The sequence below is a fragment of the Trachemys scripta genome, chromosome 22, assembly GCF_013100865.1.
Source record: "Trachemys scripta elegans isolate TJP31775 chromosome 22, CAS_Tse_1.0, whole genome shotgun sequence".
In the NCBI taxonomy this organism is placed as follows: domain Eukaryota; kingdom Metazoa; phylum Chordata; order Testudines; family Emydidae; genus Trachemys; species Trachemys scripta.
The window spans coordinates 11,353,197-11,380,122 of NC_048319.1; the positions used below are offsets into that span (position 1 = coordinate 11,353,197).

At 56.6% G+C, this 26,926-nt stretch overlaps 1 protein-coding gene across 1 annotated transcript; it reads left to right on the plus strand.

Moving 5' to 3' along the window:
- The first annotated feature begins 2,348 nt into the window (after window positions 1–2,348).
- On the plus strand, window positions 2,349–26,926 carry ABHD17A (abhydrolase domain containing 17A, depalmitoylase). The gene is made up of 6 exons (XM_034755343.1): window positions 2,349–2,633; window positions 2,999–3,049; window positions 5,404–5,953; window positions 17,477–17,671; window positions 23,665–23,844; window positions 25,801–26,926. The coding sequence occupies exons 3-6, from the start codon at window positions 5,646–5,648 to the stop codon at window positions 26,024–26,026; spliced, it is 909 nt and encodes a 302-aa protein (XP_034611234.1). The 5' UTR covers window positions 2,349–2,633; window positions 2,999–3,049; window positions 5,404–5,645; the 3' UTR covers window positions 26,027–26,926.

Consider the following 26,926-nt stretch of genomic DNA (forward strand, 5'->3'; position numbering starts at 1 on the left):
GGCTGGCCCAGCAGGATGGGTGTGGACTAGAGGTGGGTGAAATTTCTTTGATGAAAAACAGGGTTTCGGGAACAAAAAACATTAAAAAAAAAATAGAGCAGCCACCATCCCATTCAATGGGAGATTATAAGAAATACACCTTCATGCTTCAGAGCCTTAGTTGGTCGCAGTGGTCAGGAAGTAATGTCCCCCATGGGCAGATTATTCCATATATGTCCACTGAGGAGTTTCTTGCACCTCACGCTGAAGCAGCTGGTACTGGCCACTTGCCTGTGTGTGCTGCTAGAACTTGTGTGGCTATATCCCCTGGCAATAGCCTGAGCTGCTCTATGACTCTTTCCTAGTGAACTGAGGGAGAACTTGGTCTTTTGGGCACACGGGGAATTGTGGGAAGGTGCTTGGAGGACTATCACACTCAGGTGGTTTACCCTGCATCCTCACTGCACAATGGGGTGGGGTTACCAGCTCTAGTGAAAGCAGCACCCTCACGTTAGCCTATCCCCTCCACTGGGCCAGCCAGGGCCGGCTCCATGCACCAGCTTAACAAGCAGGTGCTTGGGGCGGCCAAGGGAGAGGGGCGGCACCTGCGGCAATTCGGGGGCGGCAGGTCCCTCACTCCCTCTAGGAGCGAAGGACCTGCCGCTGAACTGCCGCCGCCGATCGCGGGTTTTGTTTTTTTTTCCAATTGCCGCCACCGATCGCGATCGCGGCTTTTTTGTTGTTGTTGTTGCTTGGGCCGGCAGAAATGCTGGAGCCGGCCCTGGGGCCAGCTAGCCTGGGTTGAAAGCACCACTCCACTTGGGTCAGAGGGATTCGTGTATGGACAGGAGCCATACTGCTCTGTTACTTTTACAAATGAGGCTTCCTCTTTGGGAGCTTTATGTTATTCCCGGCTCTGAAAACAGCCGTCCAGGTGCAGAGCTGAGAGTACCCAACATCCGTGGTAAAATAATGGGACCTTTGCCATCCGCTGCTGCTGTGCCATCCATGTGGCGCCCGCGTGGATCATGCTAAGACCACTGGAGCTGTGCCACAGCAGAGCCTCTTTGGAGCATGCCAATTAAAACGCCAAAATAGGTTGACACGTTTAGTACAAGTGGATCACTCCTGCGTGAGAGGCGAAGGCTGGGCAGGGAGATCAGGCCTAGGAGGTGGGAGATCAGGGGTCAAACTGCTGCTCGGTCGCGGATTCTTTGCACAGCCCTTGGACACGTCACGTTGTGTCCCTGCGTCTCAGCTCCCCCCATCGGTTCAACAGGGATTGTTGCCCTGCCTGGCGTATGTTAAAGACTGTGAGGTGCTCCAATATTAGGGTAACGCGGGGGCCAGTTAAGCACCAGAGGTAGAACCTGTTATTGATCAGGCATGTTATGAGATGGGATACTGGACCGGGAGAGCTGTTATTGGTGTTAAGGTAGCGCTTAGAGGCCCGATTGTGCAGGGTGCTGTACATCCAGGTAATAAGAGACAGTACCTGTCCCGAAGAGCTCACCCCCGAAATAGACACGACATACAGGGGGGAGGCAGAGAAGTGACTGGTCCAAGATGGCACAGCAGAACCAGGAAGAGAACCCAGACTCCTGTCTACACTGCCACCTGGATTCTAGCTCTGGCTCCGACACTCACCCAGGTGCCTCAGTTTCCCATTCTGTAAAGCGCTTTGAGATCCACCGATGAAAAACTCAGGGAAGTTGCTCAGGGTTGTCGTTTTATCCCTGGTTCAGCAGGGACCCGTGGCTGGATCATGCCAGCCATGGCACAGGGGATACAGCTGGAGTGCTCGGAATGGGCCAGGTCACCTCACCTGAACCCTCCCGGCTCACCTCGTGGGTGGAGTGGCCTCTTCTTGCTAATCCGAGGAGTTTTTAATGCCGCTTGACGGAAACTCCAGCCTCTGTCACCCATGTTCCTGTGCAAGAAACCCCAAGCTCGTGCGCACCCTGCAAATAAGGAAGTGGGGAGCGTGCCACTACAGATAGCACATGAAGTGTGACGACCTCGGCGCCCCATTTTGCACAGCTTCCCGAGTCACTGGGCGGGGGGATCCAAGCACGAAGCAGGCACAGGGAGTTCGCTGCCGCAAATGAAGCAAGCTCGGGCTTGCAAAGGGTGGGGTGAATAGTTCATCCAATTAAGCATGGACATAGCCATGCAACCCCCCCGGGGGGGGATTGCTGCAGTTTATGAATTATGCATCCGACATGCACGGAGCGATGAAGCCTGCACCCCCGGTGCACACATTGCAGCCGGCGGAGCATGCAGCCCCCTTCCCTTTGCACCAGGCTCCCGCTCCTCCTTCCCCGGGGGTTTGCAGGGAACAGGACTCAGGAGGAGGCGTCACTTCCAGTGCGGGCTGCGCTGCTGTCACATCCGCCCCTGGCCGCTCCGAGCGAGGGGAGGAGACACGGGCTGCACCGGCCGAGGAGCCTGGAGCGACCGGGAGCAGCGCGGCGCGCCGGGCCCAGCCTGGAGGGGCCCCCGGGGGGGATGCGGGAGGCCGCGCCCGGCTCCAGCGGCTCAGCGCGGTACCGGTTCGGAGCGGGCAGCAGCGGCCCGGGTCGCAGTGGGGCCCGGTACCGGCTCGGATCCCGGCTGCTCCCCGCTCCGGAGATTGCAGCGGATAAAGGACCGAGGTGCCCTGCCTAGGAGCCCCCAGCCCGTCCCGCTGCCGATCCCCTGCAGCCCCCAGCCCGATCCCCTGCAGCCCCCAGCCCGATCCGCTGCCGATCCCCTGCAGCCCCCAGCCCGTCCGGCTGCCGATCCCCTGCAGCCCCCAGCCTGTCCCGCTGCCGATCCCCCTGCAGCCCCCAGCCTGTCCCGCTGCAGCCCCCAGCCCATCTGGGAGCTGATTCAAGCTCCCCCGTACCGCCTCCCCCAGCTGCGATCACCTCTCCCCCCCTCCCCCCCAGTCCCATTAGCAACTGATTTTCCCCCTTCTTTCCCTCTGCCCCCCCGGGCTGCTGGTGTCTTCCTCCCTCGGCTCCTTCAATATCTCCAGCTCCGGACTCGCCCGGCTCAGCAGAGCCCGAGGCGCCTGCAGAATGTGGGGGTGAATATCCCAGGTTTCTCGCGTGCTGTGTGTGGGGTGCATTGGTCAGTGGGGGTGGGGGGAGGTCCCTTTCCCGGCATTGGCTTCTGCAAGGGCCAACTTGTGTACATCCAAATGCTGCCCCCTCAAGTTTGGAGTTAGACCCTTGCAGACGGGGGCTGGTTTTGTTTTCTTTTAAGCAGTCGTTTCCCCCGGTGGCTGGTCCCTTCTTCTGCCCCCAAAATACTGTTATCATGCCGGGTGCATGTGCGTCTGGGAACAGAGATAAGTGTGTGTCCATAGCATAGATACGTTTTGTAGCTCTGTAATGGTGCTGTGTCAGGCTGCAGTATAGAGAAGTGTGTGTGTCTGGTGCAGATAAGTGTGTGTCTTATGCTGCACGAGTCTAGTACAGACAGGTGTGTGACCTTCTATAGAATCATAGACTTATCAGGGTTGGAAGGGACCTCAGGAGGTATCTAGTCCCACCCCCTGCTCAAAGCAGGATCAACCCCAACTAAATCATCCCAGCCAGGGTGTCGTCAAGCCGTAGTATAGAAAAATGTGTGTCTGTAGTGTAGACGGGTGTGTGTAGTTTTTCTATTCTGCATGTCTGTAGTGTAGCCGGTGTGGGCGTGAGCCTGTACTGTAAACGTGTGTGTTTCTATCCTGCGTGTGTCTATAGTACGCATGTGTGTGTGCCTGTAATACAGGTGATCGGGGGGGTGATCATGTATTCTGGTTTTGTCTCGTGCATGTGTCCGTGAAAAACAAGCATACGTTAGTGTTTGTGTGTGCATCTCTACAGTGTGTGCCTGTCATACGTGGTGCGTTTGTATACACGTGTCTGATAAAGCAATGCGTGTGTATCGTGCGGACGGGTCATGCGGCAGCACGTGTGTCTAATGGCACATGTATATGGTGCGTCTGTCATGTCTGTGTGGCAGACACGTATGTCTAGTGTGGACAGGTGTATTTCTCTATGTGGTATGTCTCTAATGTACCATTTATATAATGGGAGGGGAGGATCTGTTCTGCGAAGTAGCTGCACAAAGCAAAAATATCCCAGCAGGAGGGAAGAGTGAAATGGAAGGAAGTGAACCGCTGATCCTGGGACCTATTTGGGGGGGCCATGGGAGGAGGGGCTGAATAGATGATTTTCCGTCTCCCTCCTGCCCCCCATCAGCTTGTGTTGGGAGGCAGGGGGAAGTCACATCAGAGGCCCAATCCATATAAGCCTTATATTTCACGGGCCTCTTTCCCTCCACCCTTTCCTCTTCTTTCCCCGCCTGCGGAAGCAGCTGGAGTAGAATTCCTCAGGGTCTGGGCTAGTTTAACATTCCTCAGTCTGGAGGCTCTGCCCAAACTTGCAGAAACCACTTTGGCGTGTGTGTTAAGTTCTGTCTCCTGGCTGTGAGCGTGTGGCGTTGTGTAATTTCTGGAATGGATGTGGTGCCACACTACTATGGGGATGATGGTAGCACCCGCAACATGCTAGCCCCATGTCCCGTCCTCTGAGCTTTGCGGGTGGGGACAGGGAATCTGTCAACCAGATTGCAGGATCAGGGCCATGGTGGGCATTGTGTATTGTGTTGTGTGTGGGGTTTGAGGCGCAGGAGGTGTGCCGTGTGTGTTGGTGATCAGCGTGCGTTGGTCAGAGTGTGGCTTCGGTAGGTGAGTGGTATGGGCTGCACGTGGTTGTTGTCAGTATGAGTGTATGTGTGGTTTTCGGTGTGTTGTGTGGCTGTGCAGTGTGTGGGTTTTGGTGGCGGGTGTATGTTGGGTGGGTGAATTATGTAGGAGCAGAGGACTGCGTGGGGGTGTTTTTTTGTGGTTTTCGGTGAGGGTATGTGGGTTTTGGTGACCAATATGTGTTGTGTGGGCGTACTGTGTGTATTTTATGGGGAGGGCTGTGTAATATGTGATTTTTGGGAGGAGGGTGTTGTGTGAGTGTGTATTATGTGTTGTGTTTTGTGGGATTTGGAGTGAGGGTGGTATATTTTTTGTGTGTCTATTGTGTATTTTCCAGCAAGCGGGTTGTATTGGGTAGGTGTAAAACGTGTTTTTGGTGAGGTGATGGGTGTTATGTGTTTTCAGTGAAGAGGGTGTGTTGTGTGTGATTTCTGGGGAGTGGTGTGTATTGTTTGGTTGTGTTTTGTGTGTTTTCTGGGGAGGGGTGTGTATTGTGCGGTTGTGTTTTGTGTGTTTTCTGGGGAGGGGTGTGTATTGTGCGGTTGTGTTTTGTGTGTTTTCTGGGGAGGGTGTGTATTGTGCGGTTGTGTGCTGTGTAGCTTTCAGAGCGTGGGCTGGGATGCTGGTTTTGCCATGTTGCACTGCAGGTCGTTTCTCATGAACCCCTTATCCACCCCATTCAGTCCTAGGGCGTTGCCGACACGTGTGGACGGAAAGAGGGTGGCCGACCCTTCCTCGACCGGCGCCGCGGTGCGCAGGAGATGCCTGACCCGTTGGTTCTGACGGCCGCCGTGGCGAGGGGAGGCTGAGGAGACGGGTTGTTACCAGGCCAGATCTGCTGATTTAAAAAAAAAAAAACCTTTTGATTTTGTTCGTTAAATTGAAAAATAAACTGAACTCCGCGCTCGGTGCTGCCGTCGCCGCCATGAACGGACTGTCGGTGAGTGAGTTGTGCTGCCTCTTCTGCTGCCCGCCCTGCCCCAGCCGGATAGCGGCCAAGCTGGCCTTCCTCCCCCCGGAGCCAACTTACGCCGTCGTCCCCGAGCCGGAGCCTGTGGGCAGCACCAGCTCCCTGAGAGGAGGCACCGCGGGGCGATGGAAGCTGCATTTGACGGACCGGGCGGATTTCCAGTACGCCCAGCGGGAGCTGGACACCATCGAGGTGTTTCCAACCAAGAGTGGCCGGGGGAACCGGGTCGGCTGCATGTATATCCGGTGTGTGCCTGGCGCCAGGTGAGTGGCAAGCTACCGACGGGGTTGGGAGCTGAGCCCTCTTTGCAGAGCAGGGCACGACCGCAGGTGTTGGTTGCTGCTGGGGGTAGGGTTCCCGACTCAGTTGGACCAAGCGTCTGATCCCGTCCCGCAGATCCTCTGTCCGCGACACCTTGTAGGCAGTGTGCCATTCTGTGCCAGGGCAGCTCCGCCATGGCGCCACTTCCTGACCTGCAGCGGCCCGGTGCCAAATCTGGCACCTTCCCAAGCGACATGCCCAGTCACAGAGATCTGGAGACGCCCCGGCCAATGCTCACTGGGGATTGGCTGTCAAAACCTGTTTTGCTCATAGCTTGAATTGGGGATGGAATTAAACAAAAAGATCGAAGGAGAGGGAGGTGGGAAAAGGCACAGAGCTTGGGGCACGGATCCTGTTTTCCGTTTCCAGCCCTGCGACCCGGACTCCTGGGTTCCTTTCCCAGCCCTGCCGCTGACCCGGACTCCTGGCTTCCGTCCCCAGCCCTGCTGCTGACCGTGAGCAAGTTGCTTCCCCTGCTCCGTGACTCAGTTTCCCCCATCTGTAGAATGAGGAAAATGGCGCTATACCTGGGGTGGGGGTTGTGCCACTTAATTAGCTGGCAGTTGTGAAGTGCTGTGAGATCCGCCAATGGATGCTGCTGGCGCAGGGCAGAGGGTTATCGAATAATAATGGCGAGGCTGCATCAGGCGTATGGGTGAGTTGTGCTGCTCTGCGTGTGTCCAGGCTGCCTGTGGGGGCCCTGCCCCTTCTCCGGAGACATTCACAGCTCGTATGGGGACCCTGGGGGCCGATTCCAGGCTCCCAAGGATGGGTTGCCAGGCGAGGCCTTGTTGTCCACCTCTGATTGGCCGGTATTCCCTCACCTGAGTGTAGGGGCCTGGGCTCCGGCTTGTTGGCACCTTGGTTCAGGTGGCAGACCTAGGGGCAGGGAGGGACGGAGCGAGCGGTAGCTTTATTTATGGACTGTGGACCCGCGCTGGGTCTTTTCTCCGTCCCCGCCCCCAACCAATCTTCAGCCCCACTCCCCTGCCCCACTTAGCGGGCTGGGCTCATTAGTCTTGTTAGCTGAGTCCGGGGTTTCTAGGCCCTGACTCTCACTTGGAACCCCAGCCGCTCTCCTGAGCTAGGAGTCCCAGTGGAATCGCATCCCCTCCCCCCGGACCTCTGTGCCCCTCATGCCATGATTTGCGAGACCCCACACGCTCAGGCATCTGCCCCGGTGTGTCTTCCTCCCCGTTCTCACCCTGCTGCCACAGACGGCATCAGCCCATGGGCTGCTCAGGTTTCAAGGTTCCTCCCAAAAGTACGTGTCCCCAATCCAGCAGTCATGTCTCCCTCCCTTCCATGGTGCCCCACTCCTTCCCACTGCCTTCGGTGTGGCCAGATCGGGCCTTGAGAAACCAAAGCAGCGTCCCTCGGAGGTGCTGGGATCAGAGCTGTGGTGCGATGGGCATTGAGAAGATCCTCTCTGCTGGCAGCGGGGAGCAAATAAGGAGACCAATGAGCCCCATAGAATGTCAGTGTCAATTAACCTTCCCTTCCCTCCCCAGGCCCACCCACACCCCATGGACAGCGCACAGCCTTTCCCCAGCCCTGGCAAAGGGCTGGGGCTGCCTTCTCCTCAGGGCAGGCGTCTGTTCAGTACCTCTCCATCCGCTGGATATGCGGGGGTGGGTCTCAGCCCAGTGGTAGGTTGGTGTCCACAATGGAAGAGCCACCATTGGATCCCCTTGCCGACCATGCAGCAGTGAGGCCAAGGACTGACCAGGCTGTGATCCCAGTGCTGTCCCTTCCCAAGTCAGTCCAGGCCCATGGCTGGGGCGGGCTATGGCTGTACTGCGCAGAGGGGCCGTTGCTCTCCAGCGCCGCTGACCGCACACTCTATGTTTGTTTCAGCCAGTGCTTCCCAACCTGTTCTGTCTCGGGGTCCCGCCCCCACGAAGCCAGGATTCCCCTCCCACCTAGCAATATGGGGCAAGCAGCGGTAATGTGACCCTCAGGATGAGAACTCATGACTCAGGCCAGCTGGTGGTTTCCATCCTGAGACGGCTGGGGAGTGCTGGGCACCCAGGACCCCAGCTGGTGTCATTGGGCTCCGCGGCTGCTCACCATCTCTGAAAACGACACCCATGGGCTGATGTCCTGGCCCTGCAGAAGCCAGTGGGAGTTTTGCCATTGACTTAAATCGAGCCAGGATTTAGATTCATAGAGTTTAAAGCTAGAAGGGACCATTAGAACATCTTGTCTGACCTCATGTGTATCCCAGGCCAGAGAATTGCACCCAGTTATCCCTGTATTGAGCCAAATAACTTGTGTTTGTCTAAAGCAGTGGTTTTCAACCTGGGGTCCGCAGGCCCCTGGAGATCCGCAGACGATGGGGGTCTGCACTTCCATTTGAAATACTTTAGGGGCCTGCAACTGAAAAAAACTTGAAAACCCCTGCGTTAAAGCATCTTGCAGAAGGGCATTGGGTCTAGATTTGAAGACATCCAGAAGTGATTTCCACCTGGTAGCTTGCTCCAGTGGTTGATCACTAGGCTTCCCTAGGTGTCTGAAGTTGTGATAATAGAAGCCAACAGAATCAGGGGCTGCTTTGGCAAATTTGGGTCTAAAATGTTAGAGATTTTATTTCTAAATAGGAAAAAAAACAAAGACAGAAGAGATTTAAAGTCACAAATATGATTTTATATATTTCCTACTTCGCCCCTTCTATTCGATTTGGGATCATAGATTCAAGGCCAGTTGGGACCACTGTGGATCATCTAGTCTGACCTCGTGCAGAACGAACTGCCCCAAAATAATTCCTAGAGCAGATCTTGTAAAAAAACCTCCAATCTTGGTTTGAAAACAGTCAGTGATGGAGAATCCACCATGACTCTTGGTAAATTGTTCCAATTGTTAATTACGCCCACCATTAAAAATGTGCGCCTTATTTCCAGTCTGAATTTGTCTAGCTTCAACTTCCAGCCAGTGGATCGTAGATTGAAGAGCCCATTATTATATCTTTGTTCCCTGTGAATAACATCTTAACACGTAGAGACCTAGATCTTTGCTGTCAACTCGCCTTGCAGGGCAGAATAATCCCGAGATGGAGGGCGTCTCAGCTACTTAACTTACCTTCTACGTGCCCAGGCTAGCAACTGTTTGTCATGGGCAAGTGAAATATCATCACTCGTTCCCCATCTGCCCCCCATGATTCTGTGCTATTTAGGTTCTGATTCCTTACCCATCACCGTGGTATCTGAGCGCCTTTCTCTGGAGCGTGTTTATTATGTGTGGAGCATCTAGAGGCGCCTATGTGCCGGGTGCAGTTGATTCTGTGTCTGGGCTGGTACATTTTGCTAGGCTGCTTGGGGCTAAAATTGTGCCAATCTTATCCAAGGCTCCATGCTGCCCCCTGTTGGCTGGAGTGGGACTTGTCTGGCCCACTCCTAAACCTCTAAACATTTGAGACGGCACCCGGCAGTGACAGCTGGGGAAGGGAGCAGCACTGAGACCGCCTCATGTTGTATGTGCCCAGCCCTAGAGACCGCTGTTCATCCTGCCTGCGGTTAGGGCTTGCAGGGGCATGGCTGAGTTTGGGAACCAGCAGCTGCTGCGTAAGCTCTCTGCACAGCCGGGAGCTTCGCAGCTGCCTTTGGGATTCCTGTGTCACTGCCTTTGTTCCTGATGGCTGACATGTGGTGTGATGCCTGTTGCCTGGGCCACCTTGGGCATTGGGTCTCTCAAACTGGGTCGCTCTTTGGATCGGAGACCTCCAGAGGTCAGTGACTCAGCAGGGGGCACTCCTAGGGTGACCAGACAGCAAGCGTGAAAAATCAGGACAGGGGTGGGGGGTAACAGGAGCCTATATAAGAAAAAGACCCCAAAATCAGGACTGTCCCTATAAAATTGGGACATCTGGTCACCCTAGGCACTCTGCCTTCGGAGGCAGTGGTGCCTCACGCGGTATGGGTGGAAGTGGGTCTTTCTGTCCATGTTAGACCTGGCTCCTGGTCCTGGTTGAATCCTTGCTTAGGTGGTTACCTTCTTCTGAGGCAAATCCTCCCTGCAGGGGATTCCACGCTTCCTGTCCTAAACGATTACATAGCGTGCCAGTGCAGGGTTAAACAGCTGCCGTGTTCCCACTCCAGAGGTGGGTGCCTCTTAGTGGAGGGTGAAAAGGTCCCAATCGGTGTACAGTTCCTGCTTGTAATGAAACTTAATGAAAGGGCGTTTGGGAAGGGCTTTGACAGCGTTATCAGCATGAGACTAAGGCCATGTCTATGCCACCGCGCCACTGTAGCATTGTAGTGTAGATGTTTCCTATAGCAATGGAAATTAACCCAACTCTCCAAGCGGCAAGAGCTAGGTTGATAGAAAAATTCTTCTTCAAGTAGAGTCCCTGTGACTGTTCTGCTTCAGGTGCCTCCTTGGTCGGAGACTTTTCCACTAGCAGTGTCCGTTTGGGCCACGCATGCACCCTGTGCCTCCTCCTGCCGAACACCGAGGCCTTATAGGGACAAGCGGGTGAACCGCCCTCAGTTCCTTCTCTAGCACCTTGGCCTGAGACAGAGTCCTAGCGTCCTCCTGGGTCTCTCCTCGGCTCCAAGGGTGTTCTCCGAGTCCTGGTGGTAGTGGCTGCTGATCCCCGACAGGAGGCAATCCTGGATTATCTGCGGGATTTGAAGAAATTGAGGTTATCAGTTAACTCCGTTAAGGTCCATTTGGCTGCAATATCAGCCTTTCATCCAAATAGAGAGGGATTTTCCATATTGGCTCATCCTGTATCTAGATTTTTTATGGGTTTGGGGAATCTCTATCCCCAGACTAGAGACCCGACCCCAACCCGGGACTTCAGTCTGGTACTCAGTTACTTTATGAAACATTTGAACTTATGGCAACCTGTTCTCTACTCCATTTATCTATGAAGACAGCCTTTTTAGGAGCCATCACAACGCCCGTAGAGTTGAGGAGATTGGCACCTTGATGGCGGATCTCCCCTTTACAAGAATAAGGTTTCTTTACGCCCACACCCTAAATTCTTACCTAAGGTTCTCTCAGAGTTCCACCTCAACCAATCTATTCATATGTCATTGGTTTTCCTAGAGCCATAGAGCTCTGTAGGAGTTCTGTTTTCATACCCTGGATGTTTGAAGAGCACTGGCCTTCTACTTGGATGGGACCAAGTGATTTCAAAGGTCACCCCGGCTGTTCATCTCCACGGACGTATCCAAGGGATCTGCGATTGCTGCTCGGAGACTGTCGAAGTGGATAGCTGGATGTATTGTCACTTGTTATGAGATCGCAAGCATTTATCATCCTCAAAGGGTGATAGGACATTCTACCAAATCACAAGAACCATCCACAGCATTGCTTAAGAACATCCGATATCTGAGTTATGTAGGGCTACCACGTGGGCTTTGGTACATACATTTTTGAAGCACTACACCTTGATACAGGCCATCAGATCTGATGCGGCTCACTTTTCAGTTCTGAAGCTTCCTCCTGCCTGTGGGGAAATTGCTTAGAAGTCCCCTGAAGAGGAGCACCCATAGGGACACTACTTGAAGAAGAGATTACTCACCTTGTGCAATGACTACAGTTCTTCCAGATGTGTGTCCCTATGGGTGCTCCCCTACTTGTTCTCCTTCCCCTCTGCTTCGGACGGTTCTCTGCGGAGACATTTGAGTGGAGAAGGCACGGAGGGCGCTTTGCCGGCGTACCCCTATATAGCCTTGGTGTCCAGCAGGAGGCGTTTAAGGGTGCATGCGTGGGCCGAACGGGCATCGCTATCGGAAAATCTCCGATCAAGGGCCCGAGAAGCGCATGCACATCTGAAGTGGAGCACCCCTACGGACGCACATCCTGAAGAACTACAGTTACAGTTCAACGGGAGTAACTTCTTCAGTTGCCCTAGCCTCATCTATGCTGGGGGTTAGGTTGGCTTAACTACGGCACTCGGGTCTGAACTTTTCACCCCCCCCAAGTGACGTGACTAAGTCGATCTAAATTGTAAGTGTATAGCAGGGCCAGCAGAGAATGCCGGATGATACTAGAAAGGTTTTCTCAGCCTGAGTTTGGAAAGCTCGTTACACAAGTAAGGTATATAGAGTATCCAGATGAGTGCTAATAAAGCCTACACCCTGTTCCCAACTATCATGCAACCTGTGTATACCACGTGTCACAGGAGAAACTACAGTAGAACCTCAGAGCTCCAAACACCTCAAGAAGGGAGGTTGTTCGGAACTCTGAAATGTTTGTAATTGAGCAAAACGTTCCAGTTGTTCTTTCAAAAGTTTACAACTGAACATTGACTTAATACAGCTTTGCAACTTTACTACGCAGAAGAAAAATGCTGCGTTCCCTTTATTTTTTTAGTAGTTTGCGTTTAACACAGTACTGTACTGCATTTGCTTTTTTTTTTTTGTCTCTGCGGCTGCCTGATCGCGTACTTCCAGTTCCAAATGAGGTGTGTGGTTGACTGGTCTGTTCGTAACTCTGAGGTTCTACTGTATGCTAGAAATAGATTTAGACATTTGAATGGGACTTATTTTTTGGTATCCCTCCACCTGTAAATTCCGGCGCCCAAGGCCCGCTCTGCACACAGAAACTATAGTGATTTTAGCTAAACTAGATTCGGAATTTGGTAACAAACCAAATGAAGCTTTTCCCAAGAGGAGGCCCTCTTGAACATGATTTAAGAGTGTCCACACCATAGGGCTGTTTGATCTAAATTGATTTAGAAACGGATTGACTTAAATCCACCCAGTTACTGTGTGTCTAAATTAAAAGCCCTTTGCTACCATGACCAAGATTTCTAAAAACAGCTCAGCTTTCCCATTTAGGCTTTAGGACCTGACTTTAAATGCTGTGTCCCGTCCTCCCCCGTTCCCCCCTGAATCTTGGTCCTTGTGTCTTACTGCAGCACGGCTCAGAAGGGGCCAGTCACACCCTCCCCCCCCCCCCCCCCACACACACACACATTCCCTCACGCCCCAAAATAACCTCACATAGTTTGTCTGTGCATAAGCATCTTGTGGCTTTCACGTGCATGATCTTAGGCCCTGCTGAAGCGAGAAGTGAGAACTGTGTTTTCAAGTAGTATAAAACACCCGCTGAAGCAACATTGCCTAGTGGGTAGAGCGCTATATTGGGCCTCAGGGGACCCGGGTGTTCCTGGCTCTGCCACTGATCAGTGGATGACCTTGGGCAAGTCCCTGCCCCTCCCACGGTTTGTCTGCCTCTCTGTTTAGATTGCAAGTTTTTTGGTACAGGGGCTGTCTCTTACTATGTGTCTGCGCAGTGCCTAGTACGACAGAGCCCTGATAGAGCTCCTGTAGTACAACTCATGAATAGTAACAGCAGTCAGACCTTAAACTTAAACTGGTGTAGGCCCAAGTTTACCCATCATGGGCCTCTGGCCAGGGTAAATTGGGTATAGCAGTGGAATAATTTTTGGGATGGCTGCTCCAGAGGAATGAATAAACTTTGGGGCAGGTTGGTTAATAATCTCTAGTTTGTACATAGCACTTTCCATCAGGAGATCGCAAAGCGCTTTACAAAGGAGGTCAGTGTCATTCTTCCCATTTTACAGATGGGGAAACTGAGGCACAGAGAGGGGAAAGTGACTTGCCCAAGGACTCCTGTCAGGCCTAGTGGCAAAGCTGGGAGTTGAACTCAGGGCTCAGTCCAGAGTGCAGGTGAGGAGGGCAGAGGGCAGCGATAAGTGCAGTGTATGTGGGGTGATGTGTATCGGCGTTGGCCTGATTGGCCAGGGTCTGCAGGGCTGGGGCGGCGAGCTGGAGCTCCTGACTTTGGCTGTGGGAAAGTCAAGGGCTCTCCCGGCTGCCCAGCGGAGGACGCTGCCCACAGCTGTCGTTGAGAGGAGCAGGAGGCATCATGGCCGAGGCACCTGGAGCACCATTGAATTCGGGTGGGCCGTCCTAAGCTGCCGGCGTGGGGTCGGGGGGGAACCAACCCAGGTGATAGGGAATGAGGCCTGGACCAGGGCAGGGGGCATGGGTGAGAGAGCCTGGAATCCAAGGGTCACCCAGACCAGATCACACCAAGGGTCACCCAGCCAGACCGTACCAAGGGTCACCCAGCCAGACCGTACCAAGGGTCAGCTGGACCGTACCAAGAGTCAACCAGACCAGATCACACCAAGGGTCACCCAGCCAGACCGTACCAAGGGTCAGCTGGACTGTACCAAGGGTCAACCATCCCAGATCACACCAAGTGTCCCCCATCCAGACCGTAACAAGGGTTAGCTGTACCATATCAAGGGTCAGCCAGACATTACCGAGATTCAGCTGGACCAGCCAGATTGTACAGGGGTCAGCCAGATTGTACCAATGGTCAGACAGACCAGACAGATCATACCAAGGGTCAGCCAGAGCAGCTGGACCATACCAAGACAGCAGCGGGGGGAGCGGGAGGGGAACAAGAATTGAAGAAGTGAGCAAAGCAGAAGTGGGAGGTTTTCGCGTCGTCCATTTCTGACGGTTTGAAGCCGTGGGAGAGGTCTGGGGTTGGATGCTGCCCTGGGGGCCGCACTCCCAGCCAGGCCACCTGCTGCCCGGCCCCCTTCCCATCCCATCCCCGGCACGGTTGGCGCCGATGGGCGGCTCAGACTCTCCGTGGCTGGCATGAGGTCACACTGCCGTCTGTCGGAGACACCCGCTCTGCTCAGGGTTCGTTCCACCTCGCATCCAGGCCCACAAGCCCCGGACTTTGGGACGTGTCCGCTGGGACCCCGGTGCCGCCTGTCTGCCCTGTGGGGCTGTGCTCCTGCAGGCAGCGCTGGGACCTGGCGGTGGAGCAGGCAGGGTGAGGGGAGACCGGGGTTAGCAAAGAGGAACTGGCTGCCCGGGAGCAGGATTTCTGCCTCCAAACGTGCCAGCCGAACCAGGAGTGCCATAAAGAGCTGATCTAAGCACAGACCTGCCCCCACCTTTCTTTGCAGGCTCCTGGGTTTAGCGCACCCAGGACAGGCCAGGATTGCAGGGGATTTCTTTGCCTCTAAGCCGACGAAGTGTGTTAGCACCTGGTCCGGCTGCAGATGCCGCCGGCCAAGCCTCTCTGCCTTGTCAATTTTGGTGGCGTCATAGACGCCAGCCCCATCTGGCTGCCAGGTGCTCGGTGTCTGATCTTCTCTCTGGCTGCTGGGATCCAGGGAGCTTGTGGCTCCCTGCCCCTCCCTTCCCCTGGGCTGTGGACTACTTCGGAGCTGATTTTCCCTGGTGCATTTTGAAGATCTGCTCTCCCCTCAAAGTAAGGCCGAGTCACGTCCCCCGTCCTTGCTCTGAGCAGCATTCGCACTTTGATGCTCACAACATGCCGAAGGGGGAGGAGTGCCCCCCATCTTACGAAGGCACTGAAAGGCCCCCACACCCCGCAGCACAACGCTCCTAAGCATGGAACTGAGGTTAGCTCTGCCCCAGTGGAAAGAGAGACAAGGTGGGCAAGGTAATGCTTCTTATTGGACCAACTTCATTGGTGAGAGAGACAAGCTTTCCCCTCTTCTTCAGGTCTGGGAAAGGTCCTCCGAGCAAAATGCAAGGTGGAACAGTTTGATTAGCATATATTGTAAGTAAGGGGCCATTCAAGGCAGAGTTGGCCGTTAACACCTCCGCAGTCATAAGACAAAAAGAGGCGGTTAGTGGGTTACAGATTGTTGTAATAGCCATAAATCCAGTGTCTCTGCACTTTGTGATTTTTAGTGTCTAGCAAAGTTATGAATTTAAGCTCCCAGGCTCGTCTTTTGAAAGCATTGTGCAGGTTTCCTTTGAGGACGAGGACTGACAGGTCAGGTATAGAGTGATCGCTTTGTGAAAAGTGTCCACCCACGGAGTGATCGGGCGTGTTTGGCTTTTATCATTTCCCTGTGTGAGTTCATTCGAGAGCTTAGTGATTGTCTGGTTTCACCCACACAGCTGTTATTGTGGCATTTCGAGCGCTGGATGAGGTACACCACATGCTGTGACAGGCATGTGTAGGACCCGTGGATCTGGAAAAGTGCGTTGGGGTGGGGGTGTTGATCGTTGTAGTGGTGGAGATCTCTCTGCAGATTTTGCATCTGTTGTTCTGGCAGGGTCTGGGGCCGCTTTGCGCTGGTGTGTCCTGGTCTGTGGGGAGCTTGCTTCTGATGATTAGCTTGGAGAGGTTAAGGGTTGAAGGCCAGAAATGAGGGTTCAGGAATTATTTCTTTCAGGATGGGGTCCCCATTGAGTATGGGTTATAGTTTGATGACACTCCGTATGGATTCCAGTGTGGGATGGTAGGTGAAAACTAGAGGTGTGCAGTTGGAGGGGGTTTTATTTCTGGCCTGAAGCAGGTTCTCTTGGGGTTTTTGGGTGGTCCATTCCATGATACGATCTACTTCTCTGGTGGCGTGTCCTAGTTTGGTGAAGGCGGGTTTAAATGTGTTAAGGTGTGTATCCCGGACTTTCCCCTTCAAGCATATTCTGTGGTGTCTGAGTGCCTGGCTGTAGAGAACAGATTTCTTGGCGTGTTTGGGGTGGTTACTGGATCTGTGAAGGTAGGTGGGGAGATCCTGGGGTGTCTTGTATATGGCTGTCTGTAGGGTTCCATTCTGGAAGCTGATCCTGGTGTCCAGGAAGTTGACGCTGATGTGGGAGTGTTCCAGTAAAAGCTGTTTCCTCCTCCCCCACCTTGTCTCTCTGGTATCCCGGGACCCCCCGGCTACAACCACACTGCAAACAACCAGTGGGAAGAGTCACCCACTCCCCTCCCTCTAATGTGGTGCTTCTTAGCCCACCCCATGGCTTCAGCCCAGTGTGAACTCAAAGGGGAGAGGGTCACCTAGTCACTCAGCACCACTGCCTGCAGGTCTTCCTTCAGAGCCCACACCAGGTGTGTCTTGCCCGTGGGGCAGTAACGATGGAGCGGGGAAGGGGGCAGCGCAGCGTCCACTTGTGAGACGTCGCTCTTCATTTCAATGGAAGGTCATTGCTCTCTCTGGGCCCAGCCCCCTGCCCTCACTGGGTCTGCGCCGTCTGACGTCCTCTGGCCTCTTGCCCCTCCCACTAGGAGCATGCGGGGGGGGGGGGCTAAGAGAATGTCAGTTAGACTGAGCGGGGGGGGCAGTGTTGAGCTGGGGGTTGGGGAGGGGGCTGGTGATGCGGAGCTGGGCGTTGGGTTCGGTTCTGCTGGAGTTACCTTTCCATCTCCCGCCTCCTCCCATCCTGTTCTCCTCTGGAATGACATTGGCACCGGGCCTTCCCTGCACCCTGGGCTCCTTTGCCCCACCCCACCCCCGGCTCCTCCATGCCCTCTGATCTCCCCTGCATCCTCTTCCCCCCCAAAACTCCCCTCCCCCATCCCTCCTCCTGTGGCTCCCCCTGCCCTTGGCTAGCAAGGCACTCCAAAGCGGCTCCCCAGCCCTGTGCTGGGTCCCTGTGGGGGGCAGGACAGTTGGCGGGAGGCTGCGGTGCCCAGCAATGTCCCAGGGCCTCTGGCCGCCCCTCCCTGTGTATTAACCCACAGCTCTGCCCCGGCAGGTTCACGGTGCTCTTCTCCCATGGCAACGCTGTGGACCTGGGCCAGATGAGCAGCTTCTACATCGGCCTGGGCACCCGCATCAATTGCAACATCTTCTCCTACGACTACTCGGGCTACGGCGTGAGCACGGGGAAGCCCTCGGAGAAGAATCTCTACGCCGACATCGACGCGGCCTGGCAGGCCCTGAGAACGAGGTGAGCACCTCCTGGGGCCGGCTAGCCTCCCCAGTGGCCCACAGGCCCAAGGCTGCTGGGGAGGGGGAGTAAAGGGAAATGGATCCAGGAAGATCTGGCCTTCCCAGAGTCCTGCTCAGGCAGTCAGTGCCTGGGGACCCCAGGCCTGGCATAACAGGGACTATGGGTTGGGATTGAGGGCATCAGCAGAGCTGTGGACAGGAAGGACCCCCACAGCCAAGATAGCAGGGGGCTGCAGGTCAGGACTGGGGGGCATTGGCAGAGCTGGGAGGGATCCCAGGGCTGGCATAGCATGGGAGCTGTGGGTCCGGTTTGAGGGGCATGGGCGGAGCTCAGGGCCAGAAGCACGTGGGAGGGGGAGGGCTGCAGGTTAGGGTTGAGAGCGGCACCATGGCCCAGTGGATAGGCCTTTGGAGAGCAGAGTCCCACTCTGTGACTTTGGGCATGTCTCCCCTCCATGCCTCAGTTTCCCTCTATGTAAAACAGGGAGAATGATACCGACCTGCCTCGTAGGAGATGTGATGAGGGGTTTTGCTTATTGCACGTCAGATGGAAGGTCACGTGCTAGAGCAGGGCCAGGGGTTATTTATGATCTGGACGACTGTCACCTGGTGGGACAGATCGCTCCTTTGGGGCAGCTGTCGGGTGAGATTTCTGGGGCTTCCAGCCGTGTGCACTGTATCGGAGGGCAGTTTTCCCTGCGGTCGTGGAGCCCCTCTGCAGGGAGCCAGGGAGCACAGACGTGTCACCCAAATAATGGGGGTGATAGGAGGGAACCCACCACACCTTTGTGAGCCTGGAAAAAGGTTCAGGTTTCAAAGCCTGAGAGTTGGGCTAAAAACGGGGGAGTATTTTGAGGGGGATGGGCAGATTTCTCAGCTATCTACAGAGGAGAGACAGCCTTGTGGCTTAAACCTCAGAGAGCTAAGACTCTTGGGTTCTCTTTCTGTCTCTGCCACCAACTCAATGGATCATGTCACTTCCACCTTGCGGTGCCTCAGTTTCCCCATCTGTTCAACGGGGAGGACCCAGGCTTGGTTGGATGAATGTGCATGGGGAGCCATGTTCCAGGTGAAGGGAGGCGCCCACGGACTCCTGACTCCCAGCTCTGGAGCGCTCTGCTGGGATGAACTGTCCAGTGTCGCTGGGAGATCTCATGTTTCTATGGAGTCCCACCAAGCTCCATCCTCCCACCCTGCAACATGAAACTGTCGGGGGATCTGGCAAAGCAACGCTGGCTGTAGCATGCGGCCGCCGCCTGGCTCTGCCCCTCCACCAGCAAGGAGCCCCGTCCTTCAGGTCTCTAGGTTAGCCAGCGTGAAAAGCCAGTGTCTGAGGCGGTGGCCAGAGAATGCAGGGTGAGGAGAGCTCTCCTCATCCCAGCAACCCCCGACCCAGGCTACGGGGGGGTTGGATGCTCAAGCAGTGACACCTGGGAGTGTGTGTGTGACGTGCCCTCTCCATGCCCAAGCCACAGATGGAACAAGGAGAGCTGGGGAAATGTTTCCACTGAAACTGTTTTCAGCAAAAGAGGCATTTTCGGGTTGACCAAAACATTTTGCGAATTCACCTTGAGTTCGGCAAATTGTTTTGGTCAGAAAAAAAAAGTCTAAATCCCCCTCCAAAATCCAAACATGCAGCAATGTTTTATGATGCCGTTTTTGAAACCAGATCTTTTCATTTTACGACTGAGAAAGAGTTTTAATTGTACTTAAAAAACAAAAAACGGGGGTGGGGGAGGGGATGGAGGATGACGAAGCTCAAAATCAAAAAGTCTTGACTGATTTTTTCGCCTTTGCGAGTTGCTGAAAACATCTGAACGGTTTGGGTTTGGGGCGACCCGCAACGATTTTTTCCCAGTGTTTTACAGCTAGCCAGCAACCCCCAAACTCCATTTCTCTCCCAGCTCTAGATCTGAGTCAGTTACAGCCCCAGCTGGGAGCTTCGGTCAAGCGGTAGCAGCCCTGGCACGCTTTTAGCTCTGGAAGTCCCCGGTTTGGCCCCCGGTGTGTTGGCCGAGATGGCAGCTGTGGCCATGGGGACATCCAGGACATCAACCAGCCACGGCTGCTGCTCGCCGGGGCAGCCGCCCGCCCTGAGGAGGCCCAGCTGGCATAGAAGGCAGCAATTTGGTGGCTCAGCATTTCAGGTGGCTGGGAACCCGTCACTCCTGATGAGATACGGACAGCCCAGCTCGAGGTCACTGCAGAGAGTGCCATGGGGGCGGGGAGGGCCAGGAAAGCCCCGTGGCCTGCGCTGTGGAAAACAGGAAACCTCGCTGGGCGAGACAGCCGCTCGGAAGGGGCTCGCAGGGGAGACCGCTGGTGGGGTGGGGGCAGGGCTGAGCTAATGCATGGGGCAGTGGGGGCGGGCAGGCTCCGGGGGAACCGTAGGGACGGAGCCTTCCCCTTGGGGTGGCCAGCGTGACCGTGGTCCAGGGCTGGTGGGTCCCAGCTCAGCTCCCAGGGGGCAGGGCCAGTGGAGATGGTGGCTTTAACTGGCCTCAGCGAGGAGGACAAGGGCTGCCCGGGCCCCAGAGGCTGACCTCCTCCTTCCTGGGCAGGGTGTGGTCAGGGACAGGGGTAGCATCAGGCATGGGGAAAGCTCACCCCCTAAGCAGCCAGGGCTGCGGTTGGGCCGTGGCTGGAAGGACAGTGTGAGTGGCGCTCAGCTGGTGGAGGGCAAGGCACCTCCTGTGTCTCCCCAGCGCCTCCTGCAGGCGGTTTAATGAGCAGGCTCTGGAGGGTGTTCCCGCCCCACTCCCAGTGCAGGCTGGCAGCTCGCCATGGGAGCGCGTGGGGAGCAGGGGCAGGTGGGCGGGATGCTGGGGGACAGGTGGCAGAAGGAAGCATCCTGGAGAACCAACCTTGATACATGAGCCCTGCTGACTCGGCGCGAAGGGACGGGCCCGGATGCTTTCTCCTGCCGCGCACCGATTGGCACCAAGGGGGGGGCTGTGTGGATTAGATGCGGGGGGCTGGCGGGTGCGAGGCTGGGAGTCTCAGAGGGTGCTCTGGAAGGTGCCCGGCATGGGGCAGTGGGGAGGTTTGTGCCCTTTTTGATACGGTAGGAAGAGGGCCTGGAAGGTTTGGTTTGTGTCTGGCGGGGGTGGCAGGTCTGGTTTAGCTGGAGGACTCCTGGGGTGACTCTGAGATGTGCAGCGGGAGCTTTGAACTGGATGGGCAGGATCGCTGAATCTTCTTTCCAGGAAGCGTTTCTCCTACAGGAAATAAGGCGATAAGGGAAGTGGTATAAACAGCCTGTGTGTGGAAGTCCCTTGACCAGAACTCCCCTGGGCACGGTCTGCCCGTGTCTAACCCTGTCGACTCTGCTGTTGCTCAGCGTCTAACTGGGGCCAGGACGCCTGAGTTCCCAATGCGACAAACCACACAAGGAAACAAATAAAGCTTCAGACCTTTTCTGCACGTCATTAGAGGATGCCACGCTCCCCTCCCCCCACACAGGTTCCCTTTATTACTAGTTGTATTAAAGCCCAGCTAAACCTGGGCCCGTTGTCCCAGGTGCTGCACAGACACAGAGTGAGATAGTCCCAGCCCCAAAGCGCTCACAGCCTAGCTAGGCAACGGGCAGGCAGGGAAACTGAGGCACAGGGTAGGGACTTGCCTATGGCCATTCAGTGGCAGCACTAGGAACAGAACGCAGCACTTCTGAATCCCAATCTGCTGCGCTACCACTCGGCCACACTCCTGCTACTGAGCAGGGAGGCGGGTTCCTCCTGTGGTCTTTGGAGGAGGCCGCCTGTCCCTCCTCTGGCTGCCTAGTGCCTGTTCGGAGAACAGCCTGCACTGCACCTGGGGTGTCACAGCCGCCGGCCCCGTCGTCCAGGCACTCACAGGCAGGGGCCGGCGTCTCTGCAGAGGGGGAAGCAGGAGGGAGAGGCCGGAGGCTGCGATTTATATGGTGGCGCTAGACAGTCCCAGCCCGCCCAGCAGCTCTGCTCTGGGGTGACTCATCGCCCGGCGCCGTGGGGAGCCTTCCGGTTTGGATGAAGGCAGGACGTGGGCTGGGCTCTTTTAAAAGAGAGAAGCCACAGAGTGGGGCTGGGCACGAGAAGCCAGCTTCCCTCTCCGGGTTCGAGCTCAGCCCCAGGGCAGAAATGACCGGAAACCTGGCACATGACACTTCAGCAGGTTGGTCTGTGGCCCAGTCAAGGCTTCCAGCCCTGAGTGGGGGCTCGCTGGCCAGTCCCTCGGTACCAGTATCCCTCTCCAGGGCAGGGAGCACTGACACCGAGAAAACCAACTGGCAATTCCGTTGTATTTCACCCAGAGGGAAGGCTCCAAACTGGGGGGAAAGACCAAGCCCCCCGTGCTGACTGGGCCTCCGCGATCCAACCGGAGAGGTGTGTCCTTCTGGAGCAGGGGACGTGGGGGGAGGTAGTTTGGCCGGTTGTTGCCCAGGCTGTGGGTAAACAAAAGCCTCTATCCCCACGGCTGCCAACGTGGCATCTTTCCCCAGCACCGAACACCCCGGGGTAATGTACACTGGAGCCGCTGACGTTGCTAAGTGCTCAGCGTCTGCCTGGGTCCCGCGCGCGGCCCTGCCTCCGCCCTCGGCACTGTGCGGAAGTAGGTCACAGCCAGGCAGGTAACTGCTCCTCGCCCTACAGGGCTCGTAATCCAGAGAATCCCTACGGCTTGGAGCAGGCCAGGGGGCTGGCGGGTTGCTGCAGCCGTCTGCTGGGGGCGAGGGCTGGGCAGCCTGGTGTTGGCTAGCGGGGAGGTTGTGCTGGACAGTTCCACCTGCAGGGCTGGCCCCCCGCCCAGGCCTGCTCGATGCCTTGCTTAAATTGATCCTGGGTGGGAGACAGTGAGACACGGAGATCCCAGACCTGATGGCTCGTCCCAGCCATCAATGGCCCCTGCCTCTCCCGCACCCTGCAGTCCCTCTGCTGGCTCCTGGCTGGGCCGCCCTCCTGCCCAGGGCCCTCCCTGCCTTGCTGATGCCTCTGCTCCAGCCCCCAACACTTCCCCCCACCCTCCCTGCCCTCAGCAGCCCCCTGGGCCCATGCCCCCAGCTGGAGCAGCCATCCCCTCCGTCTCCCCCAGCTTTCCCTGCCCTACATCAGCCCCACAGGCCTGCTCGGGCAAAGGGTGTGTACGGGACTCAGTCATGTCCACTGTTGGGAATGAGCCAGGGCCCAGGGCAGCCCAGCCCCGAGGATCTTAGCGTGCCCAGGACCGAAGGAGGGGCACCTCAGGCTGGTCCGATTGAATCTGGGGGGGGAGCCAGCCACCTGTGGAAGGGGCGGGGCCCGAAACCCAGAGGGGATAAACCAGTCACCATGGCAACCTGTGCGGTGTGTGTGTAGGTTGGCCCGCCGATGGGTGTTTGTTTCCGTTGATAGCGTTGGGGGGAGAGGCTAGAAGAGGGGGGCCCTGCCCGTCGTGCCCTGAGCTCCGTGGCAGCGGCCAGGAGGAGTGGGATCAGGCCCTGTGTGTTGGGAGCTGGCCCCTTTTCCCCCCCGCCAGGAGGCAAATCAGTGCCACGAGCCTGAGTCGGCGTTTTCGCTGCTGTGCAGGGTTCAGCTCCCTGCTGCGGCTCTCGGGGGGAGCCCCGAGCCCCCCAGCAACACCTCCTTGGGAAGGATGGAAACAGGCTGGGACTCAGGAGTCCGGGGTACAAGGCGATGTGAGCGTGGGGGGTCACTCGGTCACTATGGTTGGGGGTGGTTAACCTGCCTTCTGCCCAGGTGGCCTGCAGGGAGACGGCCAGCTCAGGCTCTGCTCTGTACTGGGGTCCCCGATGGGCTGGGGGGAATCCCACCACCTAGTGTCCTCTGCCCAGGGACCCTCAATTTCAGGGAGTCACAGGAGCTGGACCTATCGGACCTTCTCCTGGCCCGGGCGGGACAGTTCCTTGTTCACCATCAGCCTGTTGTGTTGGGATCTCCCTTCGGGGCTGCAGGGAGAACGTCTCCCCCAGCTGGACAGCACCTGGGAATTAACCCCCCGGATTCCTTTCCTGCCCAGGTACGGGATCAGCCCGGAGAACATCATCCTGTACGGGCAGAGCATCGGCACGGTGCCCACCGTGGACCTGGCCTCCCGCTACGAGTGCGCCGCCGTGGTGCTTCACTCGCCCCTCACCTCGGGCATGAGGGTCGCCTTCCCCGACACTAAGAAGACGTACTGCTTCGACGCCTTCCCCAAGTGAGTGTCCCCCCGCCCCCAGCTGGGGAGAGAGCTCAGCTCAGGCTGCCAGGGGACAATGGCCCGGGGTCCACATGGGCTCCAACTGCACCCGGCCCGTGGAGGGGTGGGGGGCAGCACAAGGGATTGTGGGTAAAAGGTGAGCCTTGGGGCTGCTTTCTGTGTGGCTGCCTTGGAAGGACACCTGATTATCCCCCGTCTCCGCGGGGGTGCATGGATGTCTGTCGGTGCCAGATGGCAGGATGCAGACAAACTGGTAAAGTGCCTGGGTCTGAAAATTGGTGCCCCTCTGACTGCCAGCCGCCGCTCTGGAAATCCAGCCACCCCTGGAAGGGGGCAGGGAGGCACCGGTTTAATCCTACCCTCCCCCATTCTCGTGCTGCTGCCATGCCTGTGGGGCCCCAGAGCCAGCTTGGGGACCGAAGGTACATTCTCCTCTAGAAGTGGCCACGTGTCCCCCAAAACAGTGAGATCCCGGGGTGCCTGCACAGCGCCGCTTTGTACCCACAGCACCCCGCTTGCATTGGCACCTCAGCCTGGGGCCCTCGACCCGCCTTGCAGACATTAGTTGCCCAAGTGGGCGCGGGAGGTTTTTCCTGCTTTGCGCAGCATCAGCAGAATGGGTTGTTACGTTCCGGTCGGTGCCCCATGTAATCACAGTGACAGCCTGGCTCTGGTTTGCCCTGCTGACCTCTAGGGTACGTCTACAGTGCAGGAAAACACTGGCCCTGGTCCGCCGATTCAGGCTGTGGGTCTGTAAAATTGCAGAGTAGATGTTCGGGCTGGAGTCTGAGCTCTGAGACCCCGCAAAGGGGAGAGGGGCCCAGAGCTCCAGCTGGGAGCCGGAATATCTACAGCAAATTGCTGGCCCTGCGAGCCCGAGTCTGCTGACCCGGGCCAGCCACGGGTGTTCCGTAGCCGTGTACACATACGGTCAGTTACAGGCAACGTCGATCACAGAATCATGGAAGTGTCGGGCTGGAAGGGACCCGGGGAGGTTGTCTAGTCCAGCCCCCAGCGCTGAGCCAGGACTAAGTAAACCTAGACAGGTTTTTGTCCAACCTGTTCTTAAAACCCTCCAGGAACAGGGATGTACCGACAGGAAAATCCCTAGGGCACTACGCCAAGAGACATGGTGGATCCTCCACCACTTGGAATCTCTAACTGGCGATCAGTCGGCTCTTTCTAAAGGATGCGCTCAGGCTCCCCGAGTTCTGAGCTCGTTGCAAGAAGCACTGGGGGAAATTCTCTGGCCCGTGCGTGCAGGAGGTCGGAGCAGATGACCACACCAGTCTCTTCTGGCCATGGACGGGGCTGGCTTGGAGAAGTCCCCTGTTTTTACGTGTAGTCGGAGCACGGCGGAGCCAGAGTCCCTGGGGTTCGTCTTCGCTGCAGAAGAGGTGCGTTCTGAACTCAGGTTAGCGAACCGGGTGGAAACAGGAGTGAGGGCGTGGCAGCTTGGCTTTGGACTGGCCTGAGCAGATGCAGATGGAGCCTGCGCTGGATATTGGGCTGCCATGTGCTGTTTCAACCCGAGTTCAGAACACGCCTCTTTGGCAGTGAAGACGTACCCTGATGGCCAGTCCATGTGGAGCCCCTGCCCCCGGTCTCCTGGCACTCCTAGCAAGCCCATTGTTGTGGGTAACACTGGTCTGTGGGGTGTTAGAGGATACCCAGCCCCTGTTGTGAGGGGTTGCAGTCTAGCTGAGAATTGCGGGGGCAGGAGGGAGGTTTGCTGCAAGTCCTTATTGTAATTCCTCAGGTCCTCCACCCCCAACAGATTGTGCACCGGGCTGTGAGCTAGTTGGTTGCTTCCCCTCCTCCACCCCAGAGGTGGCTGCATTTCAGTGGTGGGGTCTGGGCTGCAGCCTGTTCTGGGGCGCCCCTTGTGGCAGGAGGTGCTTGATGCAGGGTAGTGTTTGCTCAGGGGGTTGTTTGCTTCTCTCCTCCCTGCAGCATCGAGAAGGTGTCCAAGATCACTTCGCCCGTCCTCATCATCCACGGCACCGAAGACGAGGTCATCGACTTCTCGCACGGCCTGGCGCTGTACGAGCGCTGCCCCAAGGCCGTGGAGCCCCTGTGGGTGGAGGGGGCGGGCCACAATGACATTGAACTGTATAGCCAGTACCTCGAGCGCCTGCGGAAGTTCATCTCCCAGGAGCTGGCCAGCCAACGCAACTGAGCCCCTGCCGCCGCCCCTGACTCTGACCCGGAGGAGGGATCAGGCCATGATGCCCCCATGGAGGTGTAACAAACTTGGGTGGCCTCAGCTCCAGCCCACACTGAGATTGGCGAGCTGGTGGGATGTGGCCAGTCCTCAAATGTACATTGTGTTTCCAGGCACGGTGCTCCCGGCTCGGCCCACCCTCCGCCTCCCAGCCAGACACTACAGACGGGACATGCTGGGTGGATCCCAGCTAATGGAGTCCCCGTGCAGTGGGGAAAAGACCGGCTCCACCTTCCCGACTCCTGCTCCGAGTGCTGAGGTCACTTTCGATCCGTCTCCGGAGCTTGCTGTGGGTTCTGTCCCCCCATCCCACTGCAAACAGCTCGGGAGTTCTCTTAGTTCTTTTCCCATCATGCAGCAGTTCTGACGCTAGCAATGAGATGTCTTGGAGGCCTGGCCTGGCCGCAGATTTGGGGAGGTTAATTATCCCTGCAGAGCCCCAGGCCTTTTCCGATCTGGGATCTGATCACTGCATGATACACCCCCCACATCCTCCTTCTGCCTTACCCAGTTCAGTAGCATCAGAATGGAGAAGCAGGGCTCTCTTCTCTTAGATCTAACACCAGTGAGGACCGGGAGGGCAGGGATGGAGGGGACCGAGTGGCGTTTGATCTCTCTGCTGGGAAGGAATGGCCCCGACATGCAGCCCCTGCTCTCTGAAAGGGGTCGGGCAAGCGTGGCTAGGAGACATGCGCTGTCCCCGATCGCCGGCGTCCGTCCTGTTTTCTCTTTCCGCAAGACTCCCCCTGTATTTGGGGCACCCCCTTTCTTTACTCCCGATATCTACAGACAGATCCCTCGCGTCACGCTGGAAGGAGGGAAAAGAAGAATAAAGATTTAAGATGTAAAATTTTA

Excerpts from the sequence above, each read along its gene's own strand:
- ABHD17A (XM_034755343.1), top strand. The coding sequence starts at position 5,646 with ATGAACGGACTGTCGGTGAGTGAGTTGTGCTGCCTCTTCTGCTGCCCG. Across the intron at positions 5,954-17,476 it reads CGGTGTGTGCCTGGCGCCAG|GTTCACGGTGCTCTTCTCCC; the intron begins GTGAGTGGCAAG and ends CTGCCCCGGCAG. Across the intron at positions 17,672-23,664 it reads TGGCAGGCCCTGAGAACGAG|GTACGGGATCAGCCCGGAGA; the intron begins GTGAGCACCTCC and ends TTTCCTGCCCAG.